The sequence below is a fragment of the Egretta garzetta genome, unplaced genomic scaffold, assembly GCF_000687185.1.
Source record: "Egretta garzetta isolate BGI_Z169 unplaced genomic scaffold, ASM68718v1 scaffold220, whole genome shotgun sequence".
Taxonomy (NCBI): Eukaryota; Metazoa; Chordata; class Aves; order Pelecaniformes; family Ardeidae; genus Egretta; species Egretta garzetta.
Window position 1 is genome coordinate 2,076,280 of NW_009258414.1, and position 27,305 is coordinate 2,103,584.

A 27,305-nucleotide genomic window follows, 5' to 3' on the forward strand; every position below is an offset into this window, starting at 1 on the left:
ATTCGAGCACCATCTTTAATCTTCGTCTCCACTTGCAGAGCAGCCGCAGCTCAGGCTGTGCTGCCAGGCGAGTGATCGAGGGGGCCCCTCACAGACCCCGTCCCCAGACCACCGCCACCAAAGGCCCAACTGCAGCACATCCCTCCTGCCACCTACCCAGAGGTCTCGGACAGAAATGGGGTGGGGGGAATGGCGCAGAGCCAGAAGGCACTGGGTGCCCAGTGATGATGGAGGGTACCGGCGAGAGCCTCTGGTCCAGCTCCTGGGACTCACCCATCACTCAGCTGGGAAGAGAGCGGGAGCTGGTCTGTGCACGAGCCGGGCTGCTGCTTCTCCACTGCGGGGAGGTCAAACACCAGCTTAAAATCCATTTTTTTTTATTAGTAACTATCACACTTGAAGCATTATTTTAAAAGTTAGACCTTTTGTACAACCCTCATGACTTCTGTTTAGAGAAAACCAGACCTAGGGACTCTTGCGAAGCACAGACTTAGTTATGACGATGGTACGTTAGCACAAATCCAATAGTGAGCATGCCATTGAAGACTCTAACATGCTTAAAACTAGGCATCTGCTATGCGTCTTGTTGAATTAAGCCTATGATAACCAATGTGGAATAATCCCCAAGGTAATGACAAAAGAAAATGTACTTCTGTAATTCATTTTCACATAAGCACCTGGCCTTTACTGCTCTAAGTTAGGTTTTTTCCCTGTAATGTAAGACCTCACTCCAGTATTTTGCTACCAGGCTTCTTCTGAAAATCAATTCTCTGGTGAGAATTAGTGGATTTGAAGATTAGCAATGTGAAAATAGGGAAGGTTCTGCTGCAGAGTGAATGCCGCAGAGAAATTGGTCAAATGTACCTTTTATAAGCTCCTGCTGCTTGAACAAAATTTTTCTTATTTCATTCAACCATGCCATCTTCAGGTCTACTGTTTGAGCCTGGAAGACGAGAAAATGGTCTGAATTTTGCGTTAAGAATCATCCATTATAATGTATGAATAAAATCTTACTTTTCTATACTGTAATTATCTGAAATCCCCTTTTTTCCAAAGCCACCACTACATTTTAAATCTCCTTGATCTTTTAAAAATTGATGATCCCCACTATATCCAGGCAACACGCAGGGGAAATTGTGGAGCCGTCACTACAATACAAGGGGTGCAGGCAAAAGCACACGTGTGCATGCACCTTCTCTCTTTTACAAAATAGGCCAAATCTGTCTTTTGAATATATGTATACTTGGCTACATACATCTGCTTTATGAATTTAAGTTGGCTACGGTGTTGTAACAAGGAGAAAAAAAGCGAGGCAGAAGACTAATTAAAAAAAACATCAATCAAGAGTATTTTCACAATGGGTTTTCTGGTGAACACCCCGTTAGGCAAACATTTCACCATCACAAATTTCTATTCAAAATGCTACAAAAGGGAAAAAAAAAAAATCAGGAAGAAACAGGGCTACTGTTTTGTAGATGAGTCAAAAAACTACTGGAAATAGCACCACGGAGGCTAAGCCTTCACTCGGGGAGCAGTTCTGACACCTAATTGCAGAGGAGCGCATGTGGCCCGTGTCCATTAAAGCACGAGGCCCATTTCCCAGCTCAGTTCACGTAAGCTCTTAAGCACAGTAAAACCAGTGGTCTGTTCGAGATTTCATCTGGAATAAAAGGCTCTATTTTCCAAGGAACAATTCTGCCTCCACTTTACAATGACTTTTACAGTTCTGGACTCGACACCAAGGACAAGCCACTGGGACAGCTCTGTGAACGCGGACATGGGCAAAGAGGAGGAAGAAATGCAAGTTAAATGTCTGTTAATTCCATAAAGATCAATGGGAGACGTGTCCTTAACACTGTTATGAGGATGTACAAATATCCAGACTTCCGAAGTGACAAACCTGCACGACATAGACCTCTTCCCGTCCACTATACCAGATCTCAAATTTCCGATGATCTCCTTTCACGTTCTCAGTTATACCAACAGCATTCATCTGCAAAAGAACCAAAAAATTAAACATACTACAAATCTCTTCCCTACGATTCCAGACGTTTTGCAGCACGTTAAACAAACCCGTTTTCACCCGATTTAACACATTTCTTCAGCTTTAATTTCAGCAGCAACTGAAAGCCATTACCTAACTTATCCCCCCGCCTTTCCGCCCGCTTGCTCTATTTGCAAAAGCTTTCTGAAACCAGTCAATGGACCTTAGGGGACTTTTCATTTGGGAATCAGTGGAACTAACTGAAAAATCATCTCGTACCTCTTTCAGCATGAAATTCCTCAGGTGAGGTATATGAAGCTTTGTAAATGCACGTTATTTTTCCACATACATTATTTTTGCCATATGATTCTTTATTTACTTGCTGAATTCTGTGTTTCATTCTTTCAGCGATCTTTAAAACCCATTTGTGAAGCCCTCAGGCTCCTTCAGGAATTTCAGGTCAACGCCTTTTGGTCCCTGAGCATCCCTGCAAAACCCCAAGGTTTCCGAAAGAAGGGTTAATTTTTGGATATACAGCCTGAGCTGCCATAAACCTGGTTTTCGGGAAGCACGCTGACTTCAAGCTAGACGTGGCTGAATGCTGCTGTACCTGTTATCACAGACCGCGTTTGATAAATTGGTAATTGATAATTGAAATGCCAACGGCCCAAATAATTCAGGATCTGCACAACATGACCCAAAAACTACAATAAGCTAAAATTACAATTAGAGACTAAGAAACTCTTCAGCAACAGGAGCCCTCCGACCCACCGGCTGAACACGCCATAAAGCTGAAAAATGCTTTAATACCTGATATCGCAGAGACCAGCTTCTCACTTACAGCACCGTTTGCTAGCAATTTATCGCTGATGGTCAAAAATAGCTACAGTATCCCACTTCGCATGTTCTGAAACAGGTCTAATAACAACAGTATCATCTATCGTAACTTATTGACACAGGCTGCATTAGATTAATCAATATAAATACAACTTATTTCTTAGAAAGAACATGTTTACCATTGGTGGTTTTCTTTGTTAGTATGTGCAGCCTCAGAGCTCTGGGTCTGAACGACTATGAGGATTTACAGATGAGGTCACCTGGGCAAACTTGCTGCTCCTAGCTATTTTTTCAAATGTTGGCAGCTGTTTTCAGTGACAACGAATGGCCTCGGGAAATAGGAAGCAAGTTGCTAATTAGCTTTCCTCGTTTCTTCACCGATACGAACAGCAGAGCTCTTAGGAACGTCTGAGAAAGTGTTTGCCTCCAGAGGCAGAAAGGCCCATCACTGAACAGCAGTTAGTATTTCCTAGTTTTATTTTAGTTCAAAAACCTTAAAATAACTTTTTATGTTATTTTATCCTGTGCAGCATAGTGCCATAAAGCCTTAGAAAGGCAGAACAGGCTCCATTCTGATGTTATGAAAACTTAAAAAACTTAAACAAATAATTTATGAAAGATGTTGAAAGGGCAGCCTAGAAAGTGCCTTATCCATATTCTGCAATTTCCAGTTCTGTGCACCTCCTCTGGCATGGCAATTTATAGGGAAGCTCCTACAAAACTGCCCAGGCATCAAGATATTAGAAATTATAGATGACCTACTATGAGGATGCGAAGGAAAGTGCGAGGAATGGATATATTTAAGGTCTGTTCATTCACGTTAGCGGATTTTGAAATTCTATTTCCTCCCCCTGACCAGGATTTACTGTCCCTGTTGGTTCACTGCAATGCAGACCGGGGTCGGTTAGAGTAAAGCTCCGGGCTGGCGTTCGTCTGCATCGCCTTCCACGGTGGCAGGAGGCAGACTGATTTACTCGGCATCGCCGTGAGTTATGAACCTGCATCCTCTAAGTTACTGAATCTCAGCTGAAGAGGCATTTACCACTGGATATTTTAAGTACAATGTAAAATATTATCCTGAGAGGTTCTTTTGCCTGTTTTACAGACATTACATAGCTTCTACCCAACCGCTTGCTTTAATTCTGAGTCCCCCAAAAACACTCTTGCAAAGAAAAAACGATTTCCTGATACTATCATGAATGAAACAAATGTCAAGCTCCAGAAACACGATTTTGCCCTCAGGACAGCAATTCTGAAAACGTTATGTGTGCAGATGTAATCCTGCAGCATCCATGGATTCTCTAACACCAACCTCTCAGTGTGGCAACACAAACAACTGGAAAACGAGCCCTCTTGAGGCAAAGAAAAACCCTGGCCACATTGCCTGGACTCCTGAACACGAGATTTTCTCCTCCGAGCAGGCTTTCCCCACACCACCTCTTCAGTTCTTTCAAAAGCACATATGGTAAAACAAGTACTACAGGGAAAACAAGCTCACCAGGAAGAAAACGATGCTGCTTGGGAAAAACATTGAAGTAACCTAAACATATGGCCTGGGATTTGGTTTTAATACACAATTTGTAACATGCACTGGAGCTGAACAGACTTACCTACTTTTACATGGCTTTCCAAATACTCATGGCATCTCTCCCTCCAGATCCCGCTCAGATCAGGTACCTGCAGCACCTGGACCTGAAGGCTCTGCCTCCAAGTGCCCATTTTTTTCCATGCTAAGGTACACCCACATAGGGGTTTTGTTTATCAAGAAAAACAAGGCAGAGTACCGAGACAAAATGCTGATGTTAGAAGTGCTCATCACACACGGTATGCCAGAAGGTCTCTTTTAGAGGAGCAGTGTGGGATTTTTATTGATAATAGTTGGCATCTATAGGCTTGGGACAGTTGTTTATGTCCCTCATATTTTGCCATAGGCTACTCTCTTCATCTGATAATTGTACTTTTAGTTGTAGTTAGAGCCCGCCAAAGAAGAAAGGCAATGAGAGAGGAAGAAGAGTTATCTCCACATCCCTTGGCTGGGAAATGGGGCTCAGGAGCAGCCAGGCTCCTCCAGGCTGTGCACCAGACAGACCCCAGCCCAAGGAACCACCAGGGGCGTGAGGAGCCCCCTCACTCTTCCAGATGGGCTGGGGAAGATGCAAAGGGCCTCCCCAGTTTCAAGCCCTCACCGCCACTCCTGGAAAGCGAACTAGGAGAGGGGGGAAGGCATGTGCCCACCCCTGGGACTTGCCCGCAGCACCGTTTCCCTGGCAGGTGCCATCTGTGACTCTGAGTCCATGGCTCTCCCAGGTGCTGCTTCAGCTATGGGGTTCCTCACAGCTTATTACAACCAACAGCCTTTCATGGGCATAGCGCTTCCATATGGGGCATTACAACCCTCAATAGCACAAAACAAGCCATTGTGTTACAGGAAAAATATTCTCCGGGTCTGCAGAGTTATTGGTTTACAATATACATGGCAATGGCCTCAACTGAAAAGTCCTTACTTTCAAAAAATGTTTAAAACTGTAAGATGAAGTTTTGTCATATCCGTCTCCATGCTCCTCTCGCTTCTTGCAGAAGACCAAGGCTTTCTCATACAGGAACAGATGCCTCTGCATTGGCTTGAACCTGGCGAGATCCTTCATTTTTGTTGGACCTTTTCGGTGGCCTGTCCAAACACTGAAAGATCCTTGCATCAATACTTTCCCCAGTTCACTCAGGTCACCCTGGTGAGAGTATGACAAAAAAAGAAAGAAAAAGACGTCAATTAAAATGTAAGAGGACTGTCCAAACAATGACGGGTGATGGGGCCAGCCCTGTTCCAAGGCACGTCACTCTAAGAATAGGTCTTCCTGGAAGGATCAGATGATCTTTTGGGAGTGACCGCATGGTTCCAGGAGGGAAGCAGAGGTCTCGGACACAGGGCTGCAGCTAGCCTATGTGAAGGGATACAAGTCATTAACTGGAAGAACTAGGAAGATTGGAAAACTCTCCAGCTCATACCGAAGTCCAGGTCAAGGGCTCTCACTACTTCAGTGGGAAAGGGCAGATGAGATTTGAGACTGAACTGAGGTCTTGGAGGATGGACTTCGCAAGGAGGCCAGGACTGGCACCAGCAGCTTAGAAAGCCAAACCCTCAGCCCTCCCTGAAGCCCTAGGAAAGAAGACCACTTCAATGGGCAAGGATCAAAATCAGCCTCAGAGAGTATTTAGTTAAATGGTGAATGAGAAAAGCCATGGAGATACCCCAGGTGAATTAGAAGGTGAGCCATGAGAGAGCTAAGGTGCATGCTGGAAAAATACTCTTGAAAACCACCAGGTGGCAAGTGTGGGCACTATGCCTTTGGATGCAGATATTTTCCAAAATCCTGAAATCAGATGGAAGACACCTGTAAGGGCTTCCTGATCCCATTCGCTCTGTAGCTGTTGTAATATAGGTTTAAGCTAATACATTCTGGGACACTATCCATTCCCAACGCATCATCTGGCCTTGTGCAAGGTCTCTCATTACCCAAATCTACTCACATCATATCCTGTTATTGAAATCTGATGCATAGAGTCATTGACTGACTTTAGCAAATCCAACATTGCAACCAGAGCTTCTTGAAGTTCCTGAACTCCATCACAGCTCGTGCTGTACTTTAGCAACTCCTGAAAATAGAAATGGAAGAGCACGTGTTTGCACTTGAACAAAGCAGACTTTTCCACCTCACCCAAAGTTTCCAATGCCCAAGAGCAACCTATGCTGCCTGAGTTTCTTTTTTCATATGTCACCGGAAAAAAGACTCCCTCTAAACCACAGTCAGTACGAGGTGTGGAACAGATCACTGAAGTGTGCCCTATTTTTTCTGGGTTTCCTTAGGGACGGTGTCAGGTTATAGAGCGGCATCACGCTCATCTGAGTTCTTTGTATTGTGTTTTCCTGCTTGGTAAGAAATGGAAAATAAGGCTCAGGTTTTCCATCAGCTGCCAATAGGCCATATATGCCTTCAAATAAGGTTGCAGCAGATGAGTGTCTTCAGAACAGCAGACAGAAGGAACAGATTTTATAAAATCCAGAGCCTTCAAGTCAATAAGCAGAAGACAGAGTTGGGAATTATACCTCTGATATAGAATTGCTTTCCTTTCAGACCTCCTCTGCCCACTTACAGCTTCTTGTGCAACTCATCCCTCATTCAAGAAGCTGGAAGGTGAGGTTCAGAAGCCACCACCCCACTGTTATTCACACTCTGCAAAGTGGGAATAAGAGCACTGCCCTGCCTCGGACGGGGGACACAAGAATAAATGCATTCAAAACTACAGGCACTATAACAACCTGAGAAGAAGAGATGCATCAATATAATATAGTTCATTCGTCATACTCTTACAATCATCTCTGGTTCAGTTTTCTCAGAAGTGCTCCTGTCATTTTGCATTCCGAACAGATTCAAACAGACTTTCTCCCCATAAAAATGGCTTGTTAAAAGCACTCGTTCCTATTTCAGGTATGTGCATTTTCATCCTCGCTGAAAGCCACTACGGAGGGCCAGGATAAGCAATATGTAATCTAAGGCTCAGTGCTGATTTACAGGTAACCTTTCACTGGAAAATAAAACAAAGCGGAAAACAAATCCATCTCCTGGTGTCCTTTCAAAGCAGAATGTCACACACCTTCAGAAGTAACTGGTATTTTGTCAGGCGCTGCACTGGTTTGAGCAAATAGGAATCCAGCCCGAGTTTGTGCTCTAATTTTCTTTGGCATTCCTGGAACAAAGAATTCAGATCAAGTAAGTTCTGCACCAACTACAAGTACTTATTCCAACAGCATGGCTAGCATGGTTTGATGACATTGAAGATTTCACATAAAAATGTCATACAGTGCCTATAATTAAAGAAATTCTGTAAAAACATGTAAAATAATACAATGAATGGATCTGTCTTAAACTCTTTGCATGCAAGAAACTCCAACTGCTATTTTTGTGAGGCTTCCATGCAACGGTAAAGAGAATACGCTGCAAAATCACAGGTGGGGGGTGCTGAGGAGGGTGTTTAGGACAAGTCAGTGTCCCAGGACGATGCCTGCCTTGGTAGGAACAAACAGCTCACCTGGAAGAAGGTGCTTTCGGAGCACTGCCTCCACAGGGACTCCGACCGGGGCTTGTTCTGGCAGTATTTCTCATACATCTGGAAATCCTCTCGCTGCAAGGGAAGCCGAAAAGCAAGTCACGTGCGTGCACGCAAACCTGTTGGGCAGCCAAATAAGGTGAACACCCAAACTCTAAATTTGCTTTTATCTCTGCTGCTAACCGTCATATCTAAAAGTCACAGAGTTTAGGTAAAAGAACCACTGCTGGGAATGACAGCAGACCATGCTGTAGTCACGACTGCTCTACCCCATCTGCTGCAGGCCAAGCACCTACGCTCCCTGCCTTGCTGTTGGTATGGCGTATCAGAAGCATCTTACTCAACTGACATAACTGCGATGCTGCAGAGTGCGACAAATGAGGAGAAACATTGGCCTTCAAGTCTGCTTTATATGTGAAAATGAGTCACCCACCCTGTCTAGGAAACAAAATCCCACTCTCTCGGGTGCTCCCAGGCAGCTTTCCAGACTGTGCAGGAAAATTCTGCAAGAGATGCGAGAAGAGACAAAATGCAGTGGTAAGCAAGGTATTTGGGTATTTAATCATTATAAGGAATCGGCCTGATAAAAAGGGGGAATAGAGCCAGGGTCATACTTGTTGTGGAAGTCGTATATCTCAGGCATGTTTCCGAAGAGGACGTCCTTCCTGTTCCTCAGCACGGGAGGCAAGAGGATGAGCATGGCGGGGTTATCCATCTCAGCTCTGTAGCCCTGCGAGATGCAAAAGGGGCTCATCACTCAGTTGGTAAGGCCTTGGGTTGGTGTCTCCTCAAAGGCAGATGAAAAAGGGACCTGAACAGACTTTCAGTACAAGCTGCTTTGTTTCAAAGCGCAACATCCCTTTTATTTCCTTATTTTTATCCCTGAACGCCTGTCTTCCAGTCCCTGGGTGTGTGGGGGCTTGGGACATGGCACGTGCATGGCTTGGGACAGCTCCCGTGGGGCTGGCCAGCACTGCCAGCATGCTCTCTGTTCACTAAAGGTAAATTGCAGCCACTTTCTCCTCCCTACCACCTGACTGCAGGAGAGGTCCCGGAGGAATGCTCGTCTGGGTGGAACACAGCTGCTGCTGTGACCGTGGGACACAGGAGCGGCAATGTGTTTGTAGGGGGCATGCAGTTAGAATCATAGACTCATTTAGGTTGGAAAAGACCTTTAAGATCATCGAGTCCAACCATTAACCTAACCCTGCCATCCCACCACTGAACCATGTCCCTAAGCACCTCATCTATCCTCCTTTTAAATACCTCCAGGAATGAGGACTCGACCACTTCCCTGGGCAGCCCATTCCAGAGCCTGACAACCCTTTTGGTGAAGAAGTTTTTCCTAATGTCTAGCCTAAACCTGCCCTGGCGCAACTTCAAACCATTCCCCCTCGTCCTAGCATCTGTTACCAGTTACACACAACCTCATGAGAACCGGTGCACGAAGTGACTTGTTAAAAAGCAGAGACAGCTTGAGATCAAATACCAAAATCAACAGGCTTTTTGTTCTCATACAAGACCCGCTGAGCACTAGCTCTCCTCAGTGCCTCAGGATTTCTGTCCTCTGTGGCTCCACCTGCCTCTTGAAATCGCAGCCTCCCAAACCGGGGAGGAGCTGGAAGGGGCACCACTGCACTACAAATTGTTGGGTGGAACTAGGAAATTTTGCAAAGCTCCCCTCAGCAACATCACATCACTGTACCGACACAAAAACATTCACCAGATGTGGTAAACATCCTGTAACTGTAGGACTGAAGTCCTCAAGGTGGCCATTAGCCACAGCTCGAGCTGGCCACACCAGTCACCAAGCATTGCACAGAACTGAGGTCCTTTTAACAGGAGTAGCAAAAATGCTTGCAAAAATGTATTCAGTATGCATGGCGTATCTTCTCTGGCTTGCCAAATTAATCTCTCACACTCACTATGGCTGGAATCAGTATTCCTTATACTAAGCAGGCACTTTGTAGTTGATTAAGGATGCAGTAGAAGATAAGTATCTGGAATATTAGTCATTTATATTTAACCACTGCAAGGAGGCTTCCCTCTTTAAAGGAAATACTATCTTCAGAAAACTTAAGTCCGTCTGTCCATTTTTCTCTATCTAGGCTTGATATGCACAGTAATAAATCTGCGTACCTGCCAACCACTTTATAATACAGAGTGTGGTTCATCAAAAAAAAAAAAAAAACAATCAGTGCAGGGCAATTACGTGTAACTACCTGCCATCCAACAGATTTATATCCTGCTTGCTCCTGGGAGAGAAACACAAGGGGGGAGAGCTATTTAACAGCCAGCCTGTTTTGGCCATCAGCAAGAGTTATTCTGGAATAAAGCAAAGTGTCTAAAATGGCAGCATGAGAAATTATAATCTGGTTTCTAAAGAAATGTTGTTTACATGGACTTTGTAGTACTAAGACAGAATCCTCCCAAGGATAAAACAGAAGCTTCTTTCTTTTGTCTCCAAAAGGTAAAAGAAACTAGGGAACAGTTTAAAATAACAGCTTTTAATATATTTTTCCAGGCACTGATAAAACTAATTACCAGTGCTTTTGTGTACAAACAGAAGGCTTCTCCCTCATTCTAGATGAAAAGCTCATCCTGACACCAACTGTTCCTGCAGATGCCTCTGACAAAGAAAAGCTAGGGAGAAAACGTGAAAATTTATGACTAGCTTGGGTGGGATCTGACAGTTTGGTAGAAACCTGCCCCATCACATTTTTGCTGAGTTTGACAGAGTGGCAGGTGCCCTTTTGTACAAGTCACTGGAAAACAGTACGGAGCAATCTGAAGAAGTCACTCACCGTCAAAACAGTGAAGAGTTCCTCTACGTACACTCTCTCCGTTTCTATGAGCTCATTTATGACATGGCTAAAATAAAGAAAAAAAAAGAAGTATATTAGTTTTATGTCTGTAAAAAACCCACAGGTAATCAGTGCAGTTTAAGTAGCTCAAAACATAGCGTGATCTCATGAACAACCAACACAGGGATGATAAAACAGGTGAAAGCGCAAGAGATAACACCTAGGTCAGGTTGGAGGAACACATGGATGGGGCAAGGACTGGCCAGAAATAAACATCATCTTGAGTGACGTAAACAGGGTGAAAGCTTACCCTTTTAGTATATCTAAGTTGTCATCACTGTCTGAAATAAAAGACTGCAAGGAATTCCGTTTTTCCTGATAGTCGTGCATTACTTCAATCTGGAAGAGAAATGGGATGCACTGGGAAGAGCTGCAGGGAGGGCACTGAAGAGGCAGGAGGAGCCCAGCCCCTGATGTCAGCACGGGAATTCCTTGGGGAAGGATGAAATACGCTTCCTTTTAAGAAATTCTTTGCAATACACAACTTTAGAAGTGCATAGCCTATAATGGATAGCCAACTATTGCCGGAAATTACTCTGCTGCATAAAATCTGAAAATATTGGTAACATAATTCATTAGTGCAGAGATCAGAGAACAGTTTCCACAGGGGAAATATCTGCGGAATGGGAGTTTTCCTAACAGACATCACTGTTTTGCAAAGAACAAGTTCAGGGAGTAACACATAGGAAATCAGTATCTGGGCCTTGGAAAAACAAGCCCAGATAGATCTCAGATGCTGGGCTAATCCAGATAAACCATACAGTTATGAAAGGGATTTTATTTTAGGGCTTTTTTTTAAGGGGGAAAAAAAAAAGAGCATCTTAAAATCCAAAGCATAAGTACAATCAATTTTTAGAAGGGTGTCAGTTTTTCAGTGTATAAAACTCATTCAGATTTCATGAATAATTTTTACCTTGCGAGAACTTAGAGTTTTTCTCGATGTCTTCTTCCCAGGGAGAGAGAGATCAAATGAAAATTTCAAGCTGGAATTAAAATCCATACCTTGGGTAGAAAAAAACATAATTACGGAATGTACATCTGTAGTGAAGGAGATGGTTCAGACAGAAACTAATAAGTCACAGAGAAAAATGGGATACATTTTAACAATGAATAATTAGTTAGCTAATACTACAAGCAAACTGACAAAATGAAGGATATCTCACGCAACAATACTAATACCAAATAACACAAGTCACACGGATGGTCATAAAGGCCATAAAGTAAAAAGTAATCAGAAAAAAAACAAAATGTCCATTAAGTGAATACTGTAATCAAAACCTAACAAAGTCTGTGAAGCCTGTGAAAATGATAGAAAATAATAAAATCAAATAAACTACCAAAAGGAACATCACCTACTGGGATACTGTTTTAAAGTCCTTTTATGAAGGTAGGGCAAGATGCTCAGCTGGTATAAACTGTTTCTCCACCTTGGAAGAATTTATTGATATTGTCAGTAAATAATTGCAAGTTGTAATACTTTGGGTTACAGAGGTAAATTGGAAGCTTAACAATAAAACATCAATCTTCCCAATGAGTTATATGGCATCTTTCTTACTCCTGCATCGTTAATATGGCAATTCTTCACCAAAAGGGTCTTTTCCCCCAGCGTGAATTGCAATAAGGAATTTCTCCAGCCTCAGTGATAGCTCCACGTGCCAGGCTGCAGCCCCCTGATGTGCAATATTCACCTTGCTTACAAACCAGAAAAAAAAAAAAAAAAAAAAAAAAAAAAAAAAAGAGTCTAGTAAAGTAAAAAAAGAAAAATAAACTGGACTAATAAACTATCTTTCCATTAGGGTGAGAAAAGGTATCACAGCCCATGTGAATGCAACAGCAGCTCTGCCTAGATCAGAGGTTTGGACAGTTCTGATGCCAAAGAGCCACCTTTTGTGAAGCAGAAGATGTAAAATGGATGCAGAGGAATGCAAACCCACGTGGAGAGCAGGCGCCCCATCTTCAGATGGAGCTGGTGTAAGATAAAGCTATTACATATTATCACACCAACGAGGCCTTTGACCTCCACGTGTCAACACGCCAAATGAGGAAGGAGAGAGATCTGGAGGCTGGACAGCAGATCAGAGCCGCGCGTGGGCTGTGACCCATCACGGAAGGAAGACCCAAAAGAAGCGAGGACTTGCCAGTGGTTCTACTGGGAGACTACCGCTGGGAGGAAGGGAACACGGATAGGAAGTTGACGGGAGATGGTCACCAGCTGCAGCTCGGTGTTCTGTTGCGAGACTAACTTTACTCCAGCACTCGGGCTCTGCCGCAGCCTACCGTACCGCTTCTGCACATCTCACTATGTTTTATGGCTCAGGACAGGATAGGTTTACTCTTTTTTTTCCCCCCAAAAAAGTGGTTTCAAAATTAGAACCACATTTATCAGACAGGCTTCAAATCCAGGGCACAGATGAAAGAGGAAGCGTCTGTCCTCAGACAGAAAAAAAGGGGGGGGGGAAAACAAAAGAAAGAAAGAAAAAGAGGACAAAAGTAATGTGCTCAGAGGTGGTTTGGTTTCAATCCACGCCATAAAACCCATCCATCTCAAAGCACTCCCGGCGGAGCCCAGCATGCGTCTTTGACACTCCACATCACACCAGCAGGCCTGCAGCATTTTGATGTTTTGTGTCAAACAGAGGCCTTATTAAAAAGCTCTCTTGGCATGATCTATCCGAAGAGGAGCCTTTTGTCTTTCCCCGCTTGCTGGCTGTGCTCATTTCAACACGCTTGATCCTCTCTTTCAGGAAGAGGATTAATGGAGGATACCTGTGCTTTGCAGGCGACCGAGGGCCTTTGCTAGAAAAACGTGCATCCCATAAAGGCATGAAATAAGTCCAGCCGATTGATGATGGTCTCACAACATCCCACGGAGGTGGCCACCCATTTACCCCTACTCTTTAAGTCAATAATTCCTCCTTAACACCCTCCTGTTCCTAGAAAGCTGGAAAAGTTACATTAGGTAAAATGGGCAATACTCTAAAGACTCAGAGCTTTTTTCCTGATTGAGGAAAGGGGTTCAGAGGACAGCGTGGTCTAGTGAAGGTGACATCGGCCTGGGGAAAAGGAAATTTGGGATTTATTTGCTTCACTGGCCTGTCTTTTGAGCATCTTAGTCCCCTTCACTGCCCCTAGCTTCACTCCAATCCCTCCACTAGCCTGGTTTTTACATTACTTGCTCCCTGCATTGGAGCCACCCGTACTGTTGGCGTTCACCATAACCAATACTCATTCATTAGTCATCAAAAGTTTGTGTTAAAAGACAAATGTTTAACGGCTTTATACAGTCAGATCAATGAATTTAATATTCCCACATAACTTCGCATGTCCCTGGTTTAAAATACATGGAAGTTACTTTGGAATACTTTTTAATTCTGATACATACAGGGCTGCCAAGGATGAAAGTTTTAATGTTATCATTTAAAGCTAACATCGTGCCACATCCCATTACCACAATCAAGGCAGAACATTCAGTGACCTCAGTTCAACCAGAATTTGTACCTTCACGGGCATTAATTATCCCACAATTGGGATTTAAGGGAGACATTCTCAAGGAATCAAGGGGAATTAAGCATCCAGCTCATTTCTGTTCATGAGATTTGAGCTTCTCATTTCTCCAAGCTCCTTTGCAAACATCAGTCTAACTTTATGTCAGTTCCAGCTCAAGACAGTTATGAAGACTGCACAGAGAATAGGTCTGCTAATAAATTTATAAACCTTGCCCTTTTCCCCTGTAGTACTAATGCACCATTTTTTCCGCCCTGTAGGATGCTAGTAAAGCAGAACTGGAAGCACATGCTCTTTACAGATCTCTTTTTTCAGAGTAGGAAGTGAAAATAAATACCAAGCAACCAACCCCGTTCTTCACGCAGGTATGGGAAGCTAGACACAAAAACCAGAAAGATAATAAATCACCTCATATACATTTAAGCATTACACAACAACTCTGTATCAGCCGGCAAGGTCTACTTGGTTTCTCAAAACCATCCTGAGCCTTACTCTTCCTGCCTCAAAGCAATATTATCATCTGAAAATACCATAAACTTAAAATATTTTACCATGTTTAGGAGAGAATAATGGTGATTTTGATCTCGGTGGATTTTCTGGCCGAGGGGCTACTAACTGGACGGGCCGCACGTGCTTATCCAACAGTTTCTTGAAGCAAGACTGCCGATTCTCAAACATGCTTCGAACGTTTTCAAGCTTGACCTGCACTGACTGTATCTGGCACTGCAGAGAGTGAAAAAGACTCCCGTGATCAAATACCTACCATTATTTTGCACTTTGACCCAAACCAGAGGACTATAAAGCTGACAACACCGCAACACAGTCCAACCTTGCTTTTTACTTGTGTAGCAAGGAACTGGAGGGGTTGCTTACCTTCAATTCAGATGTTAAGACTGACTCAAAATCGTAGTGTAGGGCTTGGGAATCGTAGTTTAAGTAGGCTGAAGAGCTTTCAAGAAATCTTTCGATGTCCTGGAGAGCTTTCTGAGCGCCTTCTTTAGACTGGCACTTATCCATCTGCTGGTTGGCGAGCAGGTAGGCACCTTCATCGCAGCACTGCAGAGCCTGGCAACAGCACGGGGCAAACACAGGCAGCGAGACCGTCAGCAGCACCCCTACTAAATCAAGCTTCCCATGAGGAATGTCATTTACTGGATCTGTATTTTCAACATGGAGATAGTTAGTACTCCTAAAGAGCTCAGCAGCTATTGCATTTTGATTAGAAAGGCCACGTTTTTTCTGGAGGGTGACCGCAGTCCTCAACATACCCAGCCAAGATGCGCTCCCACTTGTACCTGGATAAAGCCAGTGGTATGAGTGACACAAAAGCACTATTTAGTGCATAGCTGAACCAAATGATAAGCAGATCTTTATTCCTCCAGCTCAGGGCACACTACAAAGTTTACGAGGCAGGTGGGTTTCTAGAGATAAATGCCTAGCTCAGTGCCAGACCCAAACTGCGAGAAATGATCAAAGTAATCACCTTTCATGTTTTTTTAAAAAATAAGGATTTTAAACTGCAGTTTAAGGTTGTATATTTAACACGCGCGGGTAATAGCTGAACGCTGGGCGGGGGTTTGGTTGGCACTTGCACACTGTGGTGCGCACAGGCGCGAGAAGATGCTGCAGGTGAGAACGACAGCGGACCCACAGTGCTGCCAACAGGAGGGGAGACCGGAGAGAGCAGGACCACAGTGCCCTCCCGCAGAGCCCACGGGCCAGACCACCAGCACCAGCCAGGGCTGCAAGGACCCCGGAGGAGGACACTGCCCTGCAGCTGAGAGGCTGCCGAGGAATCGTCCGTCCCCACAGATTAATGTGATATTGAAGCAGAGCACCCAGAGAAAAACCCCAAGTTCCCTGGTCCCCCGAAACAGTGAAATGGAACAGGGTCAGACTTCACTGCTTCTCTTAACGGCCTCAAGCACATTACAGTCGTGTGCCTCCTGGCCTAATTAGCATGAATTTCCCTAAATGAATTTTTGATGCTGATTAAGACATCAAAGAGTCTTGGAGCCACATGACTCCAGTTCCACACTAGCACACAGCAGCTGCGCCTATCTACCAATCTGTCACCTTATTTTACAGTCAGCTATGTTCATTCTTAATAAATCGCTAACAAAAAAAAAAAAAAAAAGGCCGGAGTTTAGCTGAAAGCCTCTATTGCACTGGGTATGAGAACCTCAAAAGTCAATTAATACATGGATGCACCACGAAAGCACAAGCAACAGCAGCAGCTGAACTTTGCTGTTCTGAATTGTCCCCTGGAGATGCCCACCTCTTCCTGCTGGCTATTTGCAGCACCAGCAGATATCTGTTCTCTAACTTCACCAGCTAAGTGAGGGGTGGAGCACTCCTCCGGCCTCTGGGGAACACTTTCCTACCATGAACCACTGAAACAAAAGTGCAAATTCCAGATGCTTCCAGCTAAGAAGTGGAGAGGCTAACCCCATGGAGAAGCTAACTACCTACTTCTCAGGGCACTGCGTCTCTGAGCCCTACCTGCTGAAGGCGCGTATGAAGATCCAAGGTCTTCTGCAGCCGCATCTGCTTCCTTTTGATCTCATCAGACAAGACATCAGAATGGTGCCGCAGCTCATTGCATTGCTGGCAAATTAAGTTGAGCGCGTAGTGATGATTCGCTGCTAGCTGGTGTCCGTGTAGTATCACCACCTGAGCCTTCCCAATCAGATCCTTCAGTGAAAGGAAGAGAAGGGATTGCACACTTACGGAAATAATGCCGAAATATCTACATGTAACAACATGCACTTTCTCATCTTACCAGATTTTAGGTACACATGGAGATGACTGCCATTAGGAGTAGCCAGAATGGGTGGCTTAGACAGGATAAAATGGCACCCATCATCTGGGAAAAAAAACTTTTGCTATCCAAAAGGAGGATGAAGAAGAAAACAGTATTTCACCGAACTAGCAATGCTGTGAATGGCTGCTGGCAACGTTTTGCTGCCGTCTCCAGGAACTGCACTCTAAAAAAAACGCAGCTGATGTCCAGGTTAGGCACACTGTGCTCATTAGCATGAAAGGGATTTTGAGCAGTTAAGGTTTATGGTGAAAATAACCCAAGCTCTTTGCAGCAAAGCTTGATGCCAAGAACATGCTATCTCAGCTGCACATCTTGGTCAGTGTAATGGTTACATCTTCTCCAGGGTGGGCTTTCTGCTGGGACTGCTTCCCTTTTGCACCCTGCCTGCCTGGCCTTTTGTTTCTCTGCCCTCTCTCCACAAACATTTCTTCCAAATGGCCAAAAAGCCTTAGACCTTTCCCCTAGGACTCTTAATTTCAAAGCAACCTCTGGGGGTTGTGTCCAGATCCTTCAGTATTTCTCCACTGACCCTAGCCCACTTGCCAAGCACATTCCCTTACAGAAGTCAGATCCTCAGTTGGGCTCCTGTGAATCATCTCTCTTCACTCTTCTTTCCCCTACATCTCGTAGCCTTCATCCATATGTTATGTTCAAATCACAGACACGTCAAGATAGCAACTTTTTTTGCCTCTCCATGTGCCTGGTAACAAGTCTCTGCCTATTAGCACTGCTAAAGCACTTAACATATAAATAATTCTTCTTCCAGCTCATTAACTCCCACACCTCCCCTATGTTCAGATATTTATCTGTTCTGGATTTTCATGGTGGCTCAGCAATTCATTTTAACTATGATAATTAAATACCCTGTTCCTGGCTTTCAGAGTGATCACAGCATTGCTGCGCAGAGCACAGACATGAAATCAATCCATTTGTGCAGCCGCTCACCAGCGAATTACACCGGAACCAGGTAATTTCAGAGAACACTTCCTACCACAAATACAGAGTGTGCCTCTTGTGCTTCATTAGTGCCTCTTTCTGGGAAAGATTATTCTCACCTGAGCCATACCATCGAAATGACCCAAGTCCTTGAGCCTCTGTTTTACTTGGGGGACACTGTCGCCAGTGTCGGGCAGCTCCGCTTGCTGACCCATTAAAAATTCAATGGCATTCTTGACCTAGACACAAAGAAGAAGACTGCTGCAAAAGGAATCAAAGCACAGGCAGAAAATCATTCTCAGCCCCAAATCAATCATGCTTTAGCTAAGACTGCTATATCCAATAATAAAACTAGCATCCAAGAACTAATTTCTGAATTCAAAGATGCTTCTATCAGCAAAATCTATGTGACTGCAGGGCAGTGATACCTAATTAGCTCTGAATGAGGAAGCACGGTGGTCTCCCCAAGCTAGCTAGACCTGCCAGAGTCAAGGAAGAGCAGCATAAATTAAACACTCTCAAAATAAAAAGTATAAAACCTTCTCTCCTCTCCCCTCCTTTTTATCTCCAACTGTTCCTTCTGCCAGCAGAAATGCATCCAATCATACCTCTTGAAAACTTTGCTCAAACTTCAACAGTTGTAAATATTGCTCCATTTTTAACTGATGTTTTTCCCAGAAGCCATCAAAAGCAGTCTCCATCTCATGCAGCTGACCGAGCAACCTTAAGCACAGAAAAAGGACAGGGTTGGAACAATTTGCAAGCAGAGGACAAGCAGAGATGGACAAGCCCTAGAGATCACCTGTTGAGGTCTTCTGGACCCAAGCTCTCAGGAGACATCAATGGACATGTATATAGGACTTGTGAAGATCTCAGAGAGAATTTTAATGAAATCATCACTGCAGATGACAGCACCTGTGTGAAGCAGTTGTTGCTATCTCCATTTATCTGAATAATATTTGGGAGCCTGGCATGGGAGAACTCTGCATCTGCTCCACAGTTTCATCGTATCAGCAAGGGAAAAAATCAGAGTAGGTCAAAGTCATTTGACAGAAGTCACCCAGCAATTTGGTGGGTCTGGAGCAAAACCCTGGTATCTTTGTCTTTACCTGTTTGATAGGTGACCTAAACAACACAGCTACGCTTAAATAACTTGAGCGTTTCCACTCAAAAATCAGGCAAATTAGGAACATAGTGCACTCACCGATTCACAGTCTCCCAGTCCCCAGGCCTCTCATGGTGTTGGTCCTGGCTGCATTCCCCGGAGTCAGGCTCTTCAAAACTGCTCAAAAGCAAGTTTCCCTCTTTTGTGACTGCTGTAATATCTTCCTGTATAATGCAAAACATTTCTGATTCAGGCTACTTTTTGTGAGGTAAGGATAAGTCATTTCGTGTTTCTCCTGCCTTAGTTTCCCTGTATGAAATGAAGCACCAGTACCCAACAGACCAAAGGACTCCCAGCAGATGTTTAGCCCCCCCCTAACGTGGACTTAGCCCCTGGAGCTGGAGGAAGCTGAACCACGGACTGGTCGCCAGGCTGGATGGAAACTGGCACGCGTGAAAACATCAGGCCACAACGTGATTCAGGAGGACAGCACTACCACAGGTCCCCCTTGGCGAGCAGGTGGATTTGTATGAGACAGCTATCCGCAAGCTCAGGTACTCAGGCAAGTGTTTCTGCAGCCTCTCCATCAAGGTCATCACGGGAGGCTGTAGGAAGAGCATCCCATAGTGGGACAGAGCTGAGACCGCACGGCACTAGAGGCTCTACATAGAGGCAAGTCAGCACTTTCAATGTAACCTCCACTTAGGGAAAATTTAAACCCTTGGTGTGTCCATTAGCATCAGCTGAGGTGCTTTGTACTGTGTTGGGCTCAGCCCTAAAGCAAACAGGTGCATTTAGTCAATTATTTTCAGAAAAAAAGAGGCCAAACACAGAGGTGAGAAGGAAGGAGAAAACAGAGGTGGCTGATGAACCGAGTTGGAAGCAGCCTTGAAGGAGAGACCTGTGCACAGCTCCTCTGGAGAACCAGCTCCTGGAGGAGTAAGAGCCCATCCTAGGAGATGGCCAGATTCCTATTGCAAGAGAAACAACGGGAAAATGACTTTAGGGAGAACATTCAGAAAGCACAGGCTTGCTTAAACATCTGGCTGCCCCAAGATAGCTCACAGCAACCTAAACAGAACAGCATCTTCACGGCAGCAACCCAGGAGCAGAAGGACATGGCTGTAGGAGCTCCTCCTCTCCCACACACAAAGTGTCCACGGCCAATTTGGATCCCTGTCACTAAAACATCACGGAAGATGACTGCAAGGCAAAAACCCCATCTCTTTTTGATACTACCACATCCAGGACACTCAAAAAGGAAGACGAATTACACGGTATGCTTTAGACCGCAGGTGGCTGCTATTTCATCCTCTTAGGTCTCACTCTCCAGAGCCCTGGATTCCCCTTTTGATTCAAAGCCTTTCATTATACATACAACAAAGTAGCCCGACCGTCAAACAGGTGTTAACTTGATTTTTTTTTCCCAGTCAGTATATCAAAGAGGTTAATTTCTTAGTTACTCTGTTTAATTAATTTCTGTTGCTTTTTCATCGTGTTTGCAACCAGCTTCTGTTCAGCATCACAGCTCCCAGAATTATTCTGACTGATTCATTATTTGAATTCTGGAATCAGTTGGACCAATCTTGGGGTTGTCATGAGGGAGACAAGGATCCCATGTCTTGCTGTCACCGCAATCTGTGCACAGTTTCTCATCTGCTTTCATCTTTCATGGTCTTAGAAGGAACAAAAGATAAAAGCCAAGGGACTTCATTTCAGTCAAAAGCCAACGAGCGGGTTTGATATTTGAAATTAATAGACGAGGCATTAAAAGCAACAGATGCCTTGTACCGAGTGCTGCTGTGCTTTATATGCAAATGAAAGCACAGGACGTGTTTTATTTCCCCACAGAGGAGGGTGTGTATTACTGACCGGTTTATATACAGGACTACATTGTGTCACCCATATTTTCCCCCTACACCTTGGCTGTCGTCCTAAGCACGAAGTGTCAGTCAGTCGGTCATATTGCGATAAATGTAGCTGTGGGTTTATACTACAGCTCTCTTCATTTTCAAAGAAGAAAATAAAAGCCTATTGGCAGTATCTACAATGGTGCTTTCTATACATACACACATACATTTATGCCTACACACAGCACCCTTCAGATGTCACTTTGCCCGTTGCGTTCAGGCAGCCTTCTGGGGACTCAAAGTCACGTGAATGACAAATGATTATAAATGAAAATAGATGTGCTGCTTTGACTTATGTAAATGAAGCCTGTCATAAAGCAAAGGAGCTCATTCCTCAGCCACACAGCATGGCTATTAACAGGGGAACCATTTCGGAAAGGAGGGTTTGGGGACAGGCCTGTTCTGTCCCCAGAAAGGTGCAGGAGCAGCACTGACAACAGCTTGCTAGAGCAGCGGCTGGCTGCACCGAACCTTCCACTAACTCCTATAATAATTGCAATCACAATGACAAATAGTTGAAAAAAAATCCTAAAATATTAAAGACACAAATGCTATTTAAGGTGAAGCACGAAGGCTTGCATGAAGCCAGGGATCACACCAGGAATGCTCTGTACCACACGCTCGCGAGAAATCTTTACCTTGGATGCTCTCCAGCACCATTCCCCAAGTCCCCACCTTGGGAAGCTGCACCAGGTGGGGGGACCCAGGGACAAACCATCCCTCCAGACTCACTGATGAGCTTTGCGTGCAACTTCCTCCAGCTCTGGGGGGCACCAACTTCTGCAGCCAGCAAGGAGGCGGCAGCTGAGACAGTTTGCTGGATGCTGGCAGGGTAATTTGCTTGAATGGATGGCAAATGTAAGGGTAACATACAGAAATAGTCAAGCTGTGTTTTATTTTGTCTGTCAACATGTACACATGCATGGGAGGGAAGAAGGAGTGGGCACCAAACAAACAGGCAGTCAAACCCCAGAAATCCCATCTTGCCGCGCAAACAGGGGCTGGAAACACAGGGCAGAGCTGCTGCTGAGACATACCTTGAGCTGGTAGTACTTCTCCGTGCGCAGGGCCAGGATGCGCTCGATTGAATACATGTCGTCCGGTAGCTCGGTCTCTGCCAGCTCCGTGCCAAAGGATTGTAGCATCTGCGCGATTTCCTTCACGGTTAGTGCAAAACTCTCTATTGCCTGGTGGGAGATGATAACTGCAATCAGCTTGGGATTCAGGATATTCCTACAGCTCATTAAGAGTGCACAAAGAGCCAAGGCTGAGATCTGCAGGGGAGCCCAACAGCTTGCTCTGAGAGAGGTGGGTGGGATGTCCACTGCAGACAGAGCTGATGTGTGCTGCGGTGCATTAGCTAGTGGCCACCAACATGGGGCCAGGTGGCTTTTAGTGCACTTTGAATCCACAACGGGGACTTAAATAAGGATAGTATTGGGCAGAGACACCTTATGCTTTCTTTTCTGCTGCCTGTTTGTGCACTTAGATTTTCTCCTAGCACATATTGGAGGTCTATAGCAGAAGCCACCACAGGAACCATCTCACATATTCCTGTAATTCCTCTTCTATCTTCCTTCTCCTCTAGTTAACCCACACACCATACTACCTCCAGTCTTTGGAGGTGTGTTTGGCTTCTTGGTGATGGACATTTCCAGCTTTGCAAGCCCAAATGGTGGGTTACAAGGCAGTCTGGCACCATGGCCACCTCATCAACAGCTTCACCAAGAGGACAAAGGAAGGAGCTAAGCAGCGTGCTGGAGACACACTGGGATGGAAGCGAATGCTGCTGGCACCTCCCCAGCACATCCCAGACAGTCACTGGGAGCTCTGGATGCCAGACGGCTCCCACACCACAGGGTGAGGTGGGGCTCTCCTGGCCCCACTCTTTGGTCTGATCTTCCCACCGGTTGCAGGAGGGGAAGAGCACGAAGCCATTCGCAGCACGGACTGCGACCGGGTGGTTGGATCACAAGGAGCTGCCGGTCTCCTGCTCAACTGGCAGCAAATCACCGCAAAAGCAGAGGACACAGCTTTGCTGAGGCTTGAAACCTTGTCCCCCGGAGGACACAGGAAGAGCTCCAGCTCTGCTCTTGGGAATGGGGTAATAAACTCAAATGTAACAGGTCGCATTTAGATTTCCTTTAAACAGCATGTATTTTCCATGGAAATTTCAGGAAATGTTTTATGAGCACACTACAAGAGCATTTTGAGAGAGGTTTTTCATATGGACACTTATCTACCACATGCAGCTATGGTCCAGAAACTCATCCTTTTTTTAGATTAAACCTAACATTTTTTTGTCATTTTGCCTCGAAGTGTGAGAGCTATGCCGTTATTGCTTTAATGTATCGTGCAAAATAACAAAACTAAGAGCCAGAAATATAAAAAATTCATTAATTTGGCAGTGCATCAGTGTAAATTGGCACAAAGTTAATGGCACAAGCAATAGCTTGCGTTATCCAGCCACAATGTCTTGTGCTTTTGTCTTTATACTGAGCTCCACATCTGCTGGTGTGGATGATGTTGCAGGACAAGGGGCACTAGGATGTCTGGTACGTTTTTCATTAGTGCTTTGGCTTGTTGGGAAGGTAACTGGGAATCCAACCTGACGTTAATCTGGGAGACAAAGTCCCAGTGAAAACTAAGAGTGTACAGGAAACATAGAAACACATGGCAAGGCACAGCTCAGGGAAATAAATGCCTGATTCCTGGCAATATTAAAGGAAAATTCTTGCAAAGAAAAAAAAATAATAGGAAATTTTCTGAATTCTCTGCATTCAGTCAGTATGCAGACAGCAGTCTCATTGCCCTGGTTCCCAAACACATTTGTGCTATTAATCACAAGAAGCAACCATTATTTTAAAAAAAAAAAAAAAAAAAAAAAAAAAAAAAAGCCTATTTTGTATCTACCATTAAGGGAATTTTAATAAAGACTTAAGAAGACAGATCTTTCAGGAGCAGTTTCAAAAGGAGCCTGAGGGAGTTAATCATCCAATTCCCTTATAAGCCCATCAAGTGCCTAATGCCACTTGACTCCTCTGCAAATCTGATGGAGGAAACGTAGCTGGCTGCAGGGGTTACTTTCAGCTACCCATTGCTTATTGCCTTACGGAAAACCTTCCTCAATCGATCCTAAGCACCCAAGAGCCCAGCGCTCAGCCCCGGTACGTACAGTCCTGAAGATGACCCACTCGCTGTGGCAGTACTCCAGGCTGCCTCCGAACTCCGGGGTTAATTGCTGCTCATCGATGTATGTCAGCAGGTCGCTAACCGAGCTCAGCATAACAACCTACAAACAAGGCAACGCCATTAGTTGGCTGACCATCACCTCTATCCAAGTCACACCCAGATCAAGCCTACAAATATTTTATATACCTAAAAATTGGGTTTGCTCTAAATATTGTTCTACAGCATGGCTTTCTTCTTATGCTTATGGCTTAACAGGGCTTTTATTTGATGTATTTGCCCATTTTTGGAAGCCAACCCTGACCTCCCAGGTGCTTTCTTCCTTAAATGCAAAGCACAGTGAGATGCTGCAGTATCTGACTGCAGAACAGAGCTGAAAAAAAGTAGTAATGCATTTTTTTTCCAAGGAATGACCAGTAATCTGGAAAACATACATACATTTTAATAAGTTATGAAGCATTGGCCAATTTCACATAAATGTATACTTGTGAGTTTTTGTGTGTCTTGATCTGCCCTGGGATAAGTCATGAATTCTCAAAACTGTGAAAATTACAACCATTTTAGAGTGAAAAATGTAAAGTTTGTGAAAATCATATTATCTCCTAAAGGAAAACATTGGTTTGTGTTGTGGGTTTGTAATTGTGTCAACCTTAGATGCCAAAATGTATTTTTCTTCTCTTAATTATTCTTACTATGTCCTATAATCAAGGTGGCTTTAGAAGTCTTGGAAACTTTGACTTGAGAATATAAAACCATTTCAGTTGCTATTAGAGAAACAAATACCAATACGATGTTAGTATGGAGTTTAAATTGAGATGAAAATGGCGATTATGGGTGGAATTCATAGCAAAAGCTGCACTAGACATGTCTTTCGACTTTTCAGACATTAAACAAACTCCTGAGCATGGTGTTATCCATAGGGGATGAGGACAGGCTGAGAAGGCCACCACCCGTTACCATGGACATCCTCGGTGGGGAGCAAACTCTGCACAAGGGAGATGAAAAATGCTACAGGAGAGATTTGGTGGAGAAAAATTTGGTGAAAATAGGGCACTACTGGCAGAGACACTTCCAGTTAGTCTTCACATAGGTGCCTGCAGAGTGGGACACTGTCACCCTCCCGACCCGAGGTGCACGGGCAGTCTCCAATCACGCGCAGGCACAACACCTCCGCATGCTCGTACCGGTAACTTGAGTAGAAAATCCTCCTGACTGAACCGAAATCCAATGTCAGTGAAGGTGCGCTGGAAAAACCCCGTGGGACGAAGAACCATCACTAAGTGCAGGTTCCCTGGGAAAGATGCCTGCAAGGAAACAGATGACATTCACCCTGGGGATGTGGCAGGTCCAACAGTGGCCTTCAAATGTCTTGAATAGAGGGGAAATCATTCAGATCTTGGTATTTTCTTCTGATCACCCTGAACACCTTTTCTCATTTTCCAAACGGGAAGGAGACACTGTAAGTGGTTTAGAGATACAGGACGTAACTGCAGGAGAATTGTCCAGTCCCACTTCCCTTTGGAAGAGGCAGGAGTTCAGCCATGTGCCTTGGAGGGCCAATCATTATAAACTTTAATACTATACATTCTGCTCAGCATTATAACCCAGGGAGTAAAATTGCAACTTAGCGGGGAACAGAGGGCTGGAATATCAACAGGAATGACAGATTGGGGAAGCAAAATTTATTGCCAAACTCGCTAATCATCCCATAACTGCATCAAGCATACTCTTCTTGTCCCTGGTAATTACCAAGCAACATTTAATTTGTGGTAAGAATTTGGAATTTCCTGTCTAGGCTGCTGGAGCCTTTCTACAAGCATATGGTTGGCAGGTGTGTTTTTAAATAGATCTGTGAAAAGGATGCTTGAGAATGAAAAAGAATTTTTAAGAAAGCAGAAGTCATATCATTAAATTATGGATAAGTGCATGATGCAAAGAATTGAATTAATTAAGACACTTGATTTTCTCTGAGATCCTGCCAGGCCAGGTTACATTTCTCCATATATTCCTCCTTATATTACAGAATCACACAGAATCACAGACTGGCAAGGGTTGGAAGGGACCTCGGGAGATCATCCAGTACAACCCCCCTGCTAAAGCAGGGTCACCCAGAGCATATTACACAGGACATCGTCCAGGTGGGCTTTGAACATCTCCAGAGAAGGAGACTCCACAGCCCCCCTGGGCAGCCTCTTCCAGGGCTCTGTCACCCTCAGAGTAAAGAAGTTCTTCCTCATGTTCAACTGAAACCTCTTATGCTTCAGTTTGTGCCCATTGCCCCTTGTCCTGGCGCTGGGCACCACCCTCCTCCACTATCCTCCAAGAAAGACGACAGTAGTATCTACACAAGGGTGAGAGTAATGAAGGTGTTTAGGTATTTTGCGCTGCAGGGCACTTAATCTATGCCTTCAAAACAAAGACCACTCCCATAAACATGCGTTAGGGTTGTGCAAAAAAGCCATGATTTACAGTTGAAACCTGACATCCGTGAATTGCATCGTAACTCATTTGCTATGTTTTCTTGTGTAGGAAAGGTCAGGTTGTGGCTTCCATTGCCCACAACTCCACTTTGAACAGGACAGTGACTTCTAGGATCAAGTCAGCCACATAAATTCAAGATATTGATCTGCTGTTATTTTAAGTAGGAGCAGAAAAAAAAAATAAAGAAATGAATGTGAATGAAATGCCAAATTCATACCCTTTGGAAGTCAACAAGAATGGTGCCAGGGACAAAGATTCAGCATTAGAAACAAGAGCAAACCATTAAATAACGGAGACGTTTGTGCTGGCTCCAGGCCCTGGGTGCTGTACCTCTGTTACGTGGTACACGTGGTTAGCACATGACACCTCTGAAATGGCTGCCAGCCCAACATGCAGCAACGGCTACAGCCACACAACACCCAATGAGCCAACTTCCAGCCCCATCAAACCTGCAGATGGGCCAAAGATCTAAACCTGGCCATGGAATCACCAGACCTTCGCAGCTCTGAGACAGGTCTTGCCCAAGAAAGCGTGGCTGGAGGGTTAGCTCTCTGGCTTAACGCCTGTT

At 44.5% G+C, this 27,305-nt stretch overlaps 1 protein-coding gene across 1 annotated transcript in view; it reads right to left on the reverse strand.

The window, feature by feature from the left end:
* Positions 1-27,305, reverse strand: part of MCF2 (MCF.2 cell line derived transforming sequence) — a 68,841-nt gene that overhangs the window by 7,498 nt on the left and 34,038 nt on the right. The window contains exons 5-25 of the mRNA XM_035898540.1: positions 25,441-25,560; positions 24,243-24,359; positions 22,105-22,254; positions 19,257-19,381; positions 18,661-18,775; positions 18,172-18,291; positions 16,795-16,986; positions 15,166-15,357; positions 14,844-15,015; positions 11,702-11,790; positions 11,039-11,127; positions 10,729-10,795; positions 8,539-8,654; positions 8,358-8,427; positions 7,907-7,999; positions 7,472-7,564; positions 6,347-6,472; positions 5,326-5,547; positions 1,901-1,993; positions 865-943; positions 274-337 (exon numbers count right to left, since the gene is read on the reverse strand). Of these exons, the coding sequence (XP_035754433.1) occupies positions 274-337; positions 865-943; positions 1,901-1,993; positions 5,326-5,547; positions 6,347-6,472; positions 7,472-7,564; positions 7,907-7,999; positions 8,358-8,427; positions 8,539-8,654; positions 10,729-10,795; positions 11,039-11,127; positions 11,702-11,790; positions 14,844-15,015; positions 15,166-15,357; positions 16,795-16,986; positions 18,172-18,291; positions 18,661-18,775; positions 19,257-19,381; positions 22,105-22,254; positions 24,243-24,359; positions 25,441-25,560 (2,504 nt within the window). The remainder of the gene's footprint in view (positions 1-273; positions 338-864; positions 944-1,900; positions 1,994-5,325; positions 5,548-6,346; positions 6,473-7,471; positions 7,565-7,906; positions 8,000-8,357; positions 8,428-8,538; positions 8,655-10,728; positions 10,796-11,038; positions 11,128-11,701; positions 11,791-14,843; positions 15,016-15,165; positions 15,358-16,794; positions 16,987-18,171; positions 18,292-18,660; positions 18,776-19,256; positions 19,382-22,104; positions 22,255-24,242; positions 24,360-25,440; positions 25,561-27,305) is intronic.